The sequence below is a fragment of the Callorhinus ursinus genome, unplaced genomic scaffold, assembly GCF_003265705.2.
Source record: "Callorhinus ursinus isolate GAN/ISIS: 27379988/994484 unplaced genomic scaffold, GSC_fseal_2.0 scaffold59, whole genome shotgun sequence".
NCBI lineage: Eukaryota > Metazoa > Chordata > Mammalia > Carnivora > Otariidae > Callorhinus > Callorhinus ursinus.
Window position 1 is genome coordinate 8057909 of NW_027397121.1, and position 16278 is coordinate 8074186.

The following is a 16278-nucleotide window of genomic DNA, read 5'->3' on the forward strand; positions in this document are numbered from 1 at the left end:
TTTGCATCACTTTTTTCTTTTTTTGATGATTTTAAAATGTGAAATCTATCCTTAAATCACAAGTCTTCTAAAAATACATGTCAGACTTGATTTGGTTGGTGGACCAAAGTCTGGCTATATCAATTTCGGCTTCATAGAGTATAACAAAGTGATAAGGAGAGAGCTGGAGTTGACAGAGATTCCCTCATTTACTGTGAGATGTCCACACCCAAGAATTCTTCACAACTCATGGGATAAACATCTCCCTAACTTTAGAGATATTCAATCCCATGCTGTCTTCTAAGTAGCTGCTATGATCTGTTGCTGTGGTGTTTAAATGTAATGGGATCCCTCAGCTTTATCTCTGAAAATTGAAACTTGGTCACAGACCTATAAGTTACTAGAAGTATAGAATAAAACTTCTATGGCAGAAACAGTAATAACGTTGGTCTGGATGTTAATAAGGAAATTCTCTGGCATTCATTTTTCAGAATTCCACCCTGAAGTACATAAAAATGCCTATCCTCTCCTATTTCTAGAAGCCATCATCTTTATTATTTTTGTTTGGAAATTAGAATACCATCATCATGGTAAGTTAGTAAATATGTAAAGTCATAGTATCTTAAGAGTTCACTACTCTGATTTTTGACATGGTTCCTAAGTGGTGATTATAACAAAGATAAGTGGGATCTGACCTTCTCATTATAAAAACAGAATTGGAGGTGAGAGATGTGACAGTCTCACTTTACTGTTTACTTTTCACTTTTTCACATTTACTTCTAAGCAACATATTTAAGAGAGATTTTGACAAACTGCAATTTATCAAGTATATTATTCCCAAAACTGTAAAGATTCTGAAAACATGTCTCTAAAATTAACAGTATAAATAAATAATGTTTAACAGGGAAATCTACAGTATTTGAGTTACTTGTAAAATAGTTGATTATCTTGAAAACTTGTCATGAAAAGAAGATTCTCTCTCTCTCTCTCTCTCCCTTTATCTCAACTATTAGGATTAGAAATAACTGGTTGAAGTTGTAAAGAGTCATATTAGAGCTCTATATAAAGAAGAATTTTAATAACAAGAACTTTCTCCTATTTGAGTATTTTCGCAAAGGAAGTCATGAGTTCACTGCCACTGATAGCATTTAATCGAAATCTTTATGGTCATATAAAGGAATTATATTTCTTAATTAGAGAAATAGATTATCATATTAAAGAATGGATCCTAAGTTAGATGGAGGATTAAAATATATTTCGTCATAAATAATGTGAACATATAAGAAAGAAATCCTTAATTCCCAAGCAAGATTTAAGTGGAAATGTTAAGAAATTTTTACCACACATTTCTTCACAATTTTTAACATTGTTTTGTACAGAAAAAAATTACCTACTTAGAAAAATATACTATGCAGTGCCTACAAATTAAAAAATCTGGAACATGTAGAGATATCCAAATAAATAAATTGGGAATTCTTTCAGTGTTCATACAAAGCAAAAGGAATAAGTGATTACTAATGAATAAAATCTTGTAAAATATATTTTATTCTGAAAACAAACACACTGGATTTAAATAAATGCTATTAATAAAAGCAAGACAAAATTTTTTAAAAAAATCAATTCACAGGTCTCAACCATAAACAAAAGACTGGGATCATTCCCTACATATTTTCAGACCACAATGCTTTGAAACTGGAATCTCACAAGAGGAAAGTTGGAAAGAACTCAAATACATGGAGGCTAAAGAGCATCCTACTAAAGAATGAATGTGTCAACCAGAAAATTAAAGAAGAATTTAAAAAGTTCATGGAAACCAATGAAAATGAAAACACAGTTGTTGAAAATATTTGGGATGCAGCAAAGGAGGTCCTAAGAGGGAAGTATATAGCAATACAAACCTTTCTCAAGAAACAAGAACAGTCTCAAATACACAACCTAAACCTACACCTAAAGGAGCTAGAGAAAGAAGAGCAAATAAAGCCTAAACCTAACAGAAGAAGAGAAATAATAAAGATCAAGCAGAAATCAATGAAATAGAAACCAAAAGAACAGTAGAACAAATTAATGAAAATAGGAGCTCGTTCTTTGAAAGAATTAATAAGATTGATAAACCCGTGGCCACTTATCAAAAAGAAGAGAGAAAGGACCCAAATAAATAAAATCATGAATGAAAGAGGAGAGATCACAAACAACACCAAAGAAATACAAACAATTATAAGAACATATTATGAGCAACTATATGCCAGGAAATTAGACAATCTAGAAGAAATGGGTGCATTACTAGAGATGTATAAACTACCAAAACTGAACAAGGAAGAACTAAAAAACCTTAACAGACCCATAACCAGCAAAGAAATTGAAGCAGTAATAAAAAATTTCCCAAAATACAAAAACCCAGGGCCACTTCCAAACTCATTTTATGAGGCCACCATTACCTTGATCCCCAAACCAGACAAAGACCCCATCAAAAAAAAGAATGACTAAACAATACCCCGATGAACATGGATGCCAAAATTCTCACAAAATACTAGCCAATAGGATCCAACAGTACATTAAAGGGATTATTCACCATGACCAAGTGGGATTTATTCCTGGGCTGCAAGGTTGGTTCAACATCTGCAAATCAAACAATGTGATACACTACATTAATAAAAGAAAGGACAAAGACCATATGATCCTCTCAATAGATGCAGAAAAAGCATTTGACAAAATTCCTTTCTTGATTAAAACTCTTCACAGTGTAGAGATAGAGGGTACATACCTCAATATCATAAAAGCCATCTATGAAAAACCCACAGCGTATATCATTCTCAATGGGGAAGAACTGAGAACTTTTCCCCTAACATCAGGAACATGGCAGGGATGTCCACTATCACCACTGCTGTTCAACATAGTACTAGAAGTCCTAACTTCAAGATTCAGACAACAAAAAGAAAAGGCATCTGAATCGGCAAAGAATCTCACTCTTTGCAGATGATATGTACTTTATTTGGAAAACCCAAAAGACTCCACCCCAAAACTGCTAGAACTCATACAGGAATTCAGTAAAGTGGCAGGATATAAAGTTAATGCACAGAAATCAGTTGCATTTCTAGACACCAACAATGAGACAGAAGAAAGAGAAATTAGGGAGTCGATCCCATTTAAAATTGCACCAAAAACCATAAGATACCTAGGAATAAATCTAACAAAAGAGGCAAAGTAACTGTACTCAGAAAAATATAGAATACTCATGAAAGAAATTGAGGAAGGCACAAAGAAATGGAAAAACGTTCCATGCTCATGGATTGGAAGAACAAACAGTGTGAAGATGTCAATGCTACCTAGAGCAATCTACACATTTAATGCAATCCATAGTCTTAAAATTTGTATGGAACCAGAAAAGACCCTGAATAGCCAGAGGAATGTTAAAAAACAAAACCAAAGCTGGTGGATCACAATTCTGGACTTCAAGCTCAATTACAAAGCTGTCATCATCAAGACAGTATGGTACTGGCACAAAAACAGACACATAGATCAATGGAGCAGAATAGAAAACTCAGAAATGGACCCTGAACTCTATGGCCAACTAATCTTTGACAAAGCAGGAAAGAATAGCCAATGGAAAAATGACAGTCTCTTCACAAATGGTGTTCAGAAAATTGGATAGCCACAAGCAGAAGAATGAAACTGGACGATTTCCCTATGCCATACACAAAAACAGACTCAAAATGGATGAAAGACCTGAATGTGAGACAGGAATCCATCAAAATCCTAGAGGAGAACACAGGCAGCAACTTCTTCGACCTCAGCTGCAAGAACTTTTTCCTAGACACATTGCCAAAGACAAGGGAAACAAGGGCAAAAATGAACTGTTGAGACTTCATCAAGATAAAAAGCTTTTGCACAGCAAGGAACAGTTGACAAAACCAGAAGACAACTGACAGAATGGGAAAAGATATTTGCAAATGACATATCAGATAAAGGGCTAGTATTCAAAATCTATAAAGAACTTATCAAACTCAACACCCAAAGAACAAATAATCCAATCAAGAAATGGGCAGAAGACATGAATAGACATTTCTGCAAATAAGACATCCAAATGGCCAACAGACACATGAAAAAGTGTTCAACATCACTTGGCATCAGGGAACTATAAATCAAAACCACAATGAGCTACCACCTCACACCTGTCAGAATGAATAAAACTAAGAAGTCAGGAAATGACAGATGTTGGTGAGGATGCAGAGAAAGGGGGACCCTCTTACACAGTTGGTGTGAATGTAAGCTGGTGCAGCCACTCTGGAAAACCGTATGGAGGTTCCTCTAAAAGTTGAAAATAGAGCTACCCTATGATCCAGCAGTTGCCCTACTGAGTATTTACCCCAAAGATACAAATGTAGTAATCTGAAGGGGCACTTGCACCTCAATGTTTATAGCAGCAATGTCTACAATAGCCTAATTATGAAAAGAGCCCAGATGTCCATTGACAGATGAATGGATAAAGAAGATGTGGTATATACACACAGACACACAGACACAGACACACACAGACACACACACACACACACACACACAATGGAATATTATGCAGCCATCAAAAAATGAAATCTTGCTATTTGCAAATATATGGATAGAACTAGAGGGTATTATGCTAAGCGAAATAAGTCAGAGAAAGAAAATTATCATATGCTCTCACTTTTATGTGGAATTTAAGAAACAAGGCAGAGGATCGTAGAGGAAGAGAGGAAAAAATGAAACAAGATGAAACCAGAGAGGGCCACAAACCATAAAAGACTCTTAATCTCAGGAAACAAACTGAGGGTTGCTGGGGTGGGGGGCGGTGCGAGGTAAAGGGTGCTTGGGTGATGGACATTGGGGAGGGTATGTGTTGTTGTGAGTGCTATATATTTTATAAGACTGATGAATCAGAGAACTGTATCCCTGAAATAAATAATACACTATATGTTAATAATAAAAAAACAAAATTAAATGAATATAATATAGTCAACCCAACAATAATAATGGATATTGGTACAAAACAGAAGCAGAGAGAGGAAAAGATGGCAGAGGAGTAGAGGACCTATTCCATCCGGTCCTGGAATTGAGCTAGATATCTACTAGACCACTCTGAACACCCATGAAATCAGCCTGAGACGTAAGAAGATAGATCTGGATCTCTACAAACAGAATATCACAGCAACTTCTTCGACCTCAGCTGCGATACCTCAATTATAAAGCAGGCAGTTGGTTTCGAGGTATGAAACAGGGAGCCATGATTCTGTGGGCAGATATCAGAAGATAAACAGAAGGAGAAAGGAGCTGCCATAGCGCTGGCGCTGGGGAAGTGAAATAACACAGGAGAGCAAACGCCTCTGGCACTGGGGACTGGACACAGACTCACAGACCGCAGATCGGTAGTGATAGGGAAATGATTTTAGGGCAGCCCCCTGGAGTGAAACCTGGAGAAGCTGGGACACGCGTGCGAACTGGAGGGTGGCTGGCAGTTTTAGAAGCACAAAGGACAGAGACATGCCCCGACCTGGAGGTGAGGACTGGGAGTCCTGCTGAGGGATGCACAACCCAGGAAGCTGCAGTTTATAGCAGCACAGACAGAAACGGAGATAGTATGACCTAGAGAGCTTGCTGAAGAACAGACTGCGATCTCTCCGCTCTGAGGCAGAGGGTTAGAAACAATCTCTTCTGCTCTGACTCTTGGAAGAGAGGTGGAAAGCCACCAGGGAAAGCCGCCAGAGAACAAAAGCCCCCCAAAAATGGTTTTCACTGAGCCCATCGCCCACCACAGGGGGCAGGGCAACTCTGCCCAAACAAGACTGCCTGAGTAACAGCACAGCAGCCCCCCCCTACCTCCCCAGAAAACAGGCTGGGAGAATAAGAGGCCGGCAACCCTAAGGTCTCTATAAAACAAGTGCATCTTACTTGGGTTGTGGTCAACCACCCCTCAACAGAATGACTAAGAAGAGAAACCCCCAAAATAGGAAAGACTCAGAGACTGTGACTTCTGCCACAGATTTACAAATGGATACAAATATAACCAAGATGTCGGAAATGGACTTCAGGGTAACATTATGAAGTCGATAGCTAGAATGGAGAAATCGATTAATGGCAACATAGAGTCTCTAAGGGCAGAAATGAGAGCTGATCTGGCCAAACTTAAAAATGCTATCAATGAGATCCAATCTAATCTAGATAATCTAACAGCTAGGGTAAGCAAGGCAGAAGAACAAATGAGTGATTTAGAACACCAATTAATAAACAAGAAGGAAAAAGAGGAGGCCAGGGAAAAACAAGTCAAAATCCATGAAAATAGAATCAGAGAAACAAGTGACACCATGAAACGTTCCAATGTCAGAATTATTGGGATCCCTGAGGGGGTAGAGAGAGGGAGGACTAGAAGATATATTTGAGCAAATTGTAGCTGAGAACTTCCCTAATCTGGGGAATGAAACAAACATTCGTGTCCTAGAGGCAGAGAGGACCCCTCCCAAGATCAAGGAAAATAGGCCAATGCCCCAGCATGTAATAGTAAAACTCACAAATCTTAGAACCAAGGAAACCATCTTAAGGGCAGTTAGGTGGAAGAGATTCCTTACATGCAGAGGGAGGAACATCAGAATAACGTCAGACCTATCCACCGAGACCTGGCAAGCCAGAAAGGGCTGGCAAGACATATTCAGGGTACTAAATGAGAAGAACATTAAGCCAAGAATACTTTATCCAGCAAGGCTGTCATTTAGAATGGATGGAGAGATGCAGAGCTTCCAAGACCAGCAGAAACTGAAAGACTATGTGACCATTAACCAGGCCCTGCAAGAAATATTAAAGGGGGTTCTATAAAAGGAGAAAGACCCAAAGAGTGATATAGAACAGAAATTTACAGAGACAATCTATAGAAACAAGGTCTTCACAGGCGACATGATGACAATAAATTCATATCTTCCAATAATCACTCTCAAAGTGAATGGCTTAAATACTGTCATAAAACAGCACAGGGTTGCAGATTGGATAAAAAGACAGGACCCATACATATGCCATCTACAAGAGACTCATTCTGAACCTAAAGATACATCCAGGCTGAAAGTGAAGGGATGGAAATCCATCTTCCATGCCAACAGACCTCAATAGAAAGCTGGGGTAGCAATTCTTATATCAGACAAATTAGATTTTAAGCTAATGACTGTAGTTAGAGACACAGAAGGACACTATTTCATTCTTAAAGGGTCTATCCAACAAGAAGATTTAACAATTGTAAATATCTATGCCCCCAACATGGGAGCAGCCATGTACATAAGCCAACTGTTAACCAAAATATAGACACATATTGATAACAATACATTAATTGTAGGAGATCTCAGTACTCCACTCTCAGCAATAAACAGATCATCTAAGCATAAAATCAACAAAGAAACAAGACACACTGGACCAGATGGACCTCATAGATATATACAGAACATTCTACCCTAAACAACAGAATACTCATTCTTCTTGAATGCACATGGAACTTTCTCCAGAATAAACCACATACTGGGTCACAAATCAGGTCTCAACTGATACCAAAAGATTGAGATTATTCCCTGCATATTCTCAGACCATAATACTTTAAAAGTGGAACTCAATCACAAAAAAAATTTGGAAGAAATTCAAACACTTGGATGCTAAAGACCACTCTACTCAAGAATGTTTGGGTCAACCAGGAAATCAAAGAACTTAAACAATTCATGGAAACCAATGAGAATGAAAACACATCAGTCCAAAACCTATGGGATACTGCAAAGGGGGTCCCAAGGGGGAAATACACAGCCATCCAAGCCTCACTCAAAAAAATAGAAAAATCCCAATTCACCAACTAACTTTACACCTTAAAGAACTAGAGAAAAAGCAACAAATGATGCCTAAGCCACATATTAGAAGAAAAATAATTAAGATTAGAGCAGAGATCAATGAATTGGAAACCAGAAACACAGTAGATCAGATCAACAAAACTAGAAGCTGGTTCTTTGAAAGAATTAATAAGATTGATAAACCACTGGCCAGACTTATCCAAAAGAAAAGAGAAAGGACCCAAATTAATAAAATTATGAATGAAAGGGGAGAGATCACGACTAACACCAAGGAAATAGAAACAATTATTAGAAATTATTATCAACAATTATGCCAACAAATTAATGAACCTGGAAGAAATGGATGTGCTCCTGGAAACCTATAAGCTGCCAAGACTGAAACAGGAAGAAATTGACAACCTGAATAGGCCAATAACCAGTAACGAGATTAAAGCAGTGATCAAAAACATCCCAAAAAACAAGAGTCCAGGGCCTGATGGATTCCCTAGGGAATTCGACCAAACATTCAAAGAAGAAATAATACCTATTCTCCTGAAGCTGTTTCAAAAAATGGAAGCAGAAGGGAAGCTTCCAGACCCATTCTATGAGGCCAACATTACCTTGATCCCCAAACCAGGCAAAGACTGCATCAAAAAGGAGAATTTCAGGCCAATATCTCTGATGAATATAGTTTCCAAAATCCTCAACAAAATCCTAGCTAATAGGATTCCTACAATAGATTAAAAGGATAATCCACCATTACCAAAAGGGATTTATGCCCAGGATGCAAGGGTGGTTCAACATTCGTAAATCAACCAATGTGATAGAACATATTAATAAAAGGAGTGAGAAGAACCATACGGTCCTCTCAATTGATGTAGAAAAAAGCATTTGACAAAATACAACATCTTTTCCTGACTAAAACTCTTCAGAGTATAGGGATAGAGGGAACATTTCTCAATTTCGTAAAATCCATCTATGAAAAACCCACAAGGAATATCATCCTCAAAGGGGAAAAGCTGAGAGCATTTCCCTTAAGATCAGGAACATGACAAGGATGCTCACTCTCCCCACTATTGTTCAACCTAGTACTAGATGTCCTAGCAACAGCAATCAGACAACAAAAAGAAGTAAAATGTTTTCAAACTGGCAAAGAAGAAGTCAAACTCTCTCTCTTCACAGATGACATGATACTCTATGTGGAAAACCCAAAATACTCCACCCCCAAATTACTAGAACTCATACAGCAATTCAGAAATGGGGCAAGATACAAAATTAATGCACAGAAATCAGTTGCTTTCTTATACATTAACAATGCAACTGTAGAAAGAGAAATGAGAGAAACGATTCCATTTATAATAGCACCAAAACCCATAAGATACCTCAGAATAAACCTAGCCAAAGAGGTAACGGATCTATACTCTAGGAACTACAGAACACTCATGAAGGAAATTAAAGAAGACACAAAAAGTTGGAAAAAACATTCTATGCTCATGGATCAGAAGAATGAACATTGTTAAAATGTCTATGCTACCCAGAGCAATCAAAACCTTCAATGCCATCCTGATCAAAATTCCAATGACATTTTTCAAAGTGCTGGAACAAATAATCCTAAAATTTGTATGGAATCAGAAAAGACCCCAAATCACCAAGGAAATGTTGAAAAAGAAAAACAAAGCTGGGCACATCACGTTGCCCGATTTCAAACTATATTACAAAGCAGTGATCACCAAGAGAGCATGGCCCTGGCATAAAAACATATAGATCAATGGAACGGGATAGAAAGCCCAGATATGGACCCTCAACTCTATCATCAAATAATCTTCAACAAAGCAGGAAAAAATATGCAATGGAAAAAAGACAGTTGCTTCAATAAATGGTGCTGAGAAAATTGGACAGCTATATACAGAAGAATGAAACTCAATCATTCTCTAACACCATACACAAAGATAAACTCAAAATGGATGAAAGACCTCAATGTGAGACAGGAATCCATCAAAATCCTAGAGGAGTACATAGGCAGTAACCACTTTGATATCGGCCACAGCAACTTCTTTCAAGATACATCTCCAAAGGCTAGTGAAACAAAAGCAAAAATGAACTTTTGGGATTTCATCAAGATAAAAAGCCTCTGCACAGCAGAGGAAACAGTCAACAAAACAAGGCGGCAACCCACAGAATGAGAGAAAATATTTGCAAGTGACACTACAGATAAAGGGCTGGTATCCAAGATCTATAAAGAACTTCTCAAACTCAACACCCAAAAAACAAATAATCAAGTCAAAAAAATGGGCAGAAGACACGAACAGATACTTCCCCAAAGAAGACATACAAATAGTTAATAGACACATGAAAAAATATTCATCATCATTAGCCATCAGGGAAATTCAAATCAAAACCACATTTGAGATACCACCTTACACCAGTTAGAATGGCAAAAATTGACAAGGCAAGAAACAACAAATGTTGGAGAGGTTGTGGAGAAAGGGGAACCTTCTTACACTGTTGGTGGGAATCCAAAGTTGGTACAGCCACTTTGGAAAACAGTGCGGAGGTTCCTCAAAAAATTAAAAGTAGAGTTACCCTATGACCCAGGAATTGCACTACTGGGTATTTACCCCAAAGACAGAGATGTAGTGAAAAGAAGGGCCATATACACCCCAGTGTTCATAGCAGCAATGTCCACAATAACCAAACTGTGGAAAGAGCCAAGATGCCCTTCAACAGATGAATGGATAAAGAAGATGTGGTCCATATATATAACAGAATATTACTCAGCCATCAGAAAGGATGAATACCCAACTTTTACATCAACATGGATGGGACTGGAGGAGATTATGCTAAGTGAAATAAGTCAAGCAGAGAAAGTCAGTTAACATAGGGTTTCACTTATTTGTGGAACATAAAGAATAGCATGGAGGACATTAGGACAAGGAAGGGAAAAATGAAGGGGGGGAAATCGGAGGGGGAAAGGAACCATGAGAGACTGTAGACTCCAAGAAACAAATTGAGGGTTTTAGAGGGGAGTGGGTGGAGGGATGGGTTAGCCCGGTGATGGGTATTAAGGAGGGCACGTACTGCATGGAACACTGGGTGTTATACGAAAACAATGAATCATGGATCACTACATCAAAAACTAATTATGTCCCGTATGGTGACTAACATAACATAATAAAATTAAATTAAATTAAAAAAAGAAGAAAAATTTGAACAAATATTTTTTAAAGTTCCTAACCATTCATTGAAGCAATATATATACTATTAGAATCTGGTACAAAGTATATAGTCATGCAATTCAATTTAAGAAATTCAGATACAAAAATCTGTGTAAGGAGTAATTGCAAATATTTCATTGGAGACTATTTATAGAACAGGCAACCAGAAAACTGCTGTTCTAATCTTGTAGGTGATAAAAAAGATGGACTGGTTTTTCTTTGTGTGACTCTCACATCTATAAATCATTATAACCCTAATGGGGAATATTCAGACCTACAGAATTGTGAGGGTTCTGCATGGTCAGCCCCAGATGTGACACTCAGCTAGTTATATCCATGTGTTCTTATGTTAGTCCTCACAATGCTACACATGTACTGGATATGGAACCACTAAAATCCTGCAATGACATTATTCATGAAATGGATGTGTGCAGGGCTGGCTTCATAAGTGTGCAGTTTATGCATCTGCTCAGGGCCCAGTGCTGAGAACGTCCTCTTCTTGGTATAATGCTCTCCTTTCATTATGTTGAATTTTTAGTAAGTTTATCTTTGAATATGTGTTTTACAAGTGAAGTCCAGTGCATGCAAGCAGGTTGTGTTCCAGCCGCAGTCCACACGCAGTGGGCTCAGGCCCCTGGGTCACACTGGCAGTGCACAGACACCGTGATTGGCCCAAAGCATACCCAAATGCCTGTGGCAGGACAGAACACCATGGGGCCAAGGAAGAGACTGGGCTTTGACCTGGGCCCAGATATGTGCCAGTGGCATTGGCAGCAGCAGCAGAAGTGGCATTAGTGGCTATAGCTGTGGGAAAGAGGAGAAGATTTTCATGTGTGGGGGAAGAGGGCCTGCCATGGGAGGCCACTTTGCCCATCTGTCCCCAAAGCCTAATCCTAAGGCATCTACACAGATATTAACTCTCTGTTCTGAGTGTTGGGAGAGAAACTGCTAGAGATTAGTCAGTACCCTTTGTCAGTAAATAATTTCAAAATAAAAGTGTACAAATGGACATTGCAATGATTCATATGTGAAAGTTAGAATTCTTCAAATGGTCTAGGGTTTGGCTTTTGAAAAACTACTAAAGCAATGCACAACAAATTCACAGGCTTGCAAATATTAATTAAAGTTAAAGATCATCACATTCAATTTATAAAACAACACTATGTTTATACAAAGCTTTGGGTGAACCAGTTATTAATGAAGAAGACTATTTTTAAGTTAATTTACCTTGTAATCCAAGATCCAGCATTACAGTACATAAAAAGATATTTTGAGTTATAAACAAATAATGAAGCCACTTTCAGTTTCTTGGACAGCATATGCAAGTTACTGGAAATGCCAGAGAAACATCAAAATACCATTGTACAAATTTACCCTTAAGGGAAAAGCTTCCTGAATGGCAGGGTGAGAATCTCTATGAATACAGTTCTCGAAAAAAGCAATGAAAATACTGACCAGATTGTCAAAATCAGAACTCTGGAAATTAAACAGTGTTGTGCAACAATTCAGGGAATACTTATTCGAGAAGAACTGCTGGACTTCATAAGAACAGTACGAGTTTGTGCGTTGGAAGTTGGCCTGCTCCTGGGGAACCTTCTCTTTCCACAGCAGCCTTGCAACCATGGTAGTTGTGAAACAGAAGCCTTGCAGCAACCAGAGTATTGCCACATTGACCTGTCTCACAGCTCCCTGGAAAAGCACCTTTCACAGGACATTGCCATTATTTGATCTGGTTTAGAACTTCCTTAATGGAAAAAACCCCTATCCTCAGGGAATTTGTCAAAAACAATTAATTGCACGTTTTTACATCTACGTAAAAATATGATACCAGTTAGGCAAATAAGAGTCAGAACAAAACTTTTAAAGGAAGATCTGGGCAATGAGATGTCCAAAGGGGACTTTGAGAAATTCTGACCTGGCAATCTAGAAAACTGCATGCAAGTGCTGGGCTATGTGCATGCTTGGGAGAGCCTGAAAGGGCTCCAATCTCTCCCTTCCGGCTGACTGAAACTAGAAGCAGTAAGTGAAGGCTAAAGCAAAGTTGTAAACTTTCTGAATACACAGGTTTATCCTAACACACACAGAACCCCTTAGCAAAAGGTGGGAAATGTTTTGGCTCAAGGCAGGAACAAAACCTCTGAGCAGTCATTAACGGACCAACAAGCTAAGTAATCAGAGACTACAGTGGCTAAATACTGCAGGGGAGTCAGACTTCACAGAGTTAGGAGAACCAGTAGCCGAATCAAGAGCAGCAACGGCAGTAACATGCCTTGGGGGAGGGAGAGGAATTGGATTTCCAGAGTTGACGCAGTATATTTTCTAAAACGTCTAGTTTTTATCCAAAACTTTGGAGACACACAAATAAACAGGGAAGTATGGCCCATACACAGAAAAAAGGGCAGACACTGTCCCTGGGGGGTTGGGGAGTCAAATGTTGGACTTCTTAGACAAAGACTTTTAAATAAGTTATAAATATGTCAAAGCATGCAAGGAAACCAATTCTTTGAATTAAAGAATTGAAGGCAAATACGATAGTGATGTCCATCAAACAGAAAATAAAGAGATAGGAAAGAGAGATTACTGAAGATAACCTTATAGAAACTTTTTGTTGCAAAGTACAAAAAGAATACTCATTTTTCAAATGCACATGAATATTCTGAAAAATAGACTTTATGCTAGTCCATAAAACAAGTGCTAATACATTTTAAAAGATGAAATCAGGGGCGCCTGGGTGGCTCAGATGGTTAAGCGTCTGCCTTCGGCTCAGGTCATGATCCCAGAGTCCTGGGATCGAGTCCCGCATCAGGATCCCTGCTCTGCGGGGAGCCTGCTTCTCCCTCTCCCTCTCCCTCTACCTCTGTCTCTCTCTCTCTCTGACTCTCATGAATAAATAAATAAAACATTTAAAAAAATAAAAGATGAAATCATATCAAATATGTTCTCTGATCACAGTGAAGCTATTTTACAAATTAGTGACGGAAGGATTTGGGTACATATATTAGGCACATAGGTTTTTAAAATAACCAATGGGTAAAAGAAGACATTATAAGGAAAATAAAACATTTTCATTTGAATAAAAATAAAAAACGTGTCTTCATTCAGTTTCATGACTGAATAATACTCCATCGTATGGGTATACAGTATTTGGTTTATCTATTCCTCTGTTGCTAGATTCTTGGGTTCTTCCTACATCTTTTGCCTACTGTAAACAATGCTGCTATGAATATTTCTGCACAAGTATTTGTTTGAATACCTGTTTTTAATACTTCAGGGGCATATTCAAGGGCATATTATTTCAGTCATATGTGGAATTTAAGAAACAAAATAAATGAACAAAGGAAAAATAAGAGACAACCCAAAAAATGGACTTTAACTATAGAGAACAAATAAAGGGTTACCAGAGAGGAGCTGAGTGGGGGAATAGGTGATGGGGCTTAAAAGCACACTTATCATGATGAGCACTGAGTAGTGTGTAGAACTGTTGAATCACTATATTATACACCTGAAACTAATATAACACTGTGTGTTAACTATATTAGAATTAAAGTAGAAAACTTAATTGAAAAAAGAAAAGTTGAAATATTTTAGTGTGTATAAGTTTTCTGAATAAAGATAATTGGTAATTAAAAACAAATTTTAGCACATAAATAAAAAGATTCCCAGAAAGAGAGGAGAAAGATCGGAGCATAAAATCTATTTGAAGGGGCGCCTGGGTGGCTCAGTCGTTAAGCGGCTGCCTTCGGCTCACATCATAATCCCAGGATCCTGGGATCAAGTCCCACATCGGGCTCCCTGCTCAGTGGAGAGCCTGCTTCTCCTTCTCCCTCTGCCTGCTACTCTGCTTGCTTGTGCTCTCTATCTCTCTGTCATATAAATAAATAAAATCTAAAAAAAAATTCTATTTGAAGAAATCAAAATTTTCTCAACCTTGGTAAAAGATTTAAATTTAAGGATACAAAATGCTTTGCAAAGTATAAGCAGAATAAACTCAAAAAATACCTACATGCTTAGAAATATTATGATCATAATTTTTGAAAGCCAAAGATAAAGAAATAACTCTTGAAGGTATCTAAAGTAAAACAACAAAGGAGAAATGATTCAAAAGCAGGTGATTTCACACCAGAAATCATAGAAGCAAGAATACAATAAAGCAAAATCATTAAAATATTGGAAGAAAAGACTGTCAACCCACTAGTCTATATATTCAGTGAAAATAGATTTCAGCAAAAAGACAAAAGAAAAACTTTAATGCATGGAAGAAAGAAAAGTCAGGAAAAGAAAGAAATTAGCTACCAAATTTATCTCATAAGAAATGCTAAAGAAACTTCTGCAGGCATAAGGGAAGTAACAGAAGGAGCAAATGAGAAGGGAAAAACGTGAATAGAAATAAGAGATTATAAATTCTGAAAATCAAAAATTTGTTCTATTTTGTTTTGAAAATGTGAAAAAAAATGTGTTTTCTCTTCATCAAATGACCTAGTAAATTTTACCCTCTTTTAATTCATTTTTATGTTGTATCAATTATTTGAAATAAATTAGTTTAATGAATTTATTCAGAGAAAAGGGAGGAAGTCAAAGAGAAATTTATCTCATCCAAAATCAAAAATATATTATTGAAGGAAACCCTATCCTGGATTATATAAAAACAATGCTCTTGGTACTTTGGCATTTTGTAAAAATAGGGTTTGCCCCTAAAAGAACTAATATTTGATCCTCTACATCTTCATTTATGAATCACTTCAATTATTTTAATCAATATTTCTTGTTGATTTGCAGAGAAAATAAAAGATGATGAGTTTCCAAATCTTAAATCACTTAGGAAGGATATCATTGCAGCAAACTCAGTTTCAGACAATAAAAAGATAAGGCATTCAGTATTTTCACATTATACCAAATTAAACTTTCTCCCAATACACCAATCTACTCACAACTCTATTGCTAAACTTACAATTTGTTTCAACTTAGTATGCAATAAGATTTTCCTGATTGTTTTTTCTAAACTGTCCAAATATTTGTCTCATTTCTTTTTCAGAGAGAAGGAAGGAAGAGCAAGGTATGCATTTTATCTTCACATAAGTACAAATCACATAATCTAAGCAATGTCAGCTCTTGACTGTATGAGAGCAACACTGGGCATCTTGGCATTGTGTTGAACCAAGGACTTTGGTAGTAAATGAACTGATTTGACCTTCTGTTATTTCATTTGCAGATCACTTCTATTGCTTTAACCTCAGTTTACTCTTTTGCATAAGCATCATGATTTC

The 16278-nt window shown here is 37.3% G+C and overlaps 1 protein-coding gene across 1 annotated transcript in view; it reads left to right on the forward strand.

Moving 5' to 3' along the window:
- The window catches only part of LOC141371161 (butyrophilin subfamily 1 member A1-like), a 46038-nt gene that overhangs the window by 18027 nt on the left and 11733 nt on the right, over positions 1-16278 (forward strand). The window contains exons 2-3 of the mRNA XM_073884835.1: positions 471-569; positions 16047-16067. Of these exons, the coding sequence (XP_073740936.1) occupies positions 471-569; positions 16047-16067 (120 nt within the window). The remainder of the gene's footprint in view (positions 1-470; positions 570-16046; positions 16068-16278) is intronic.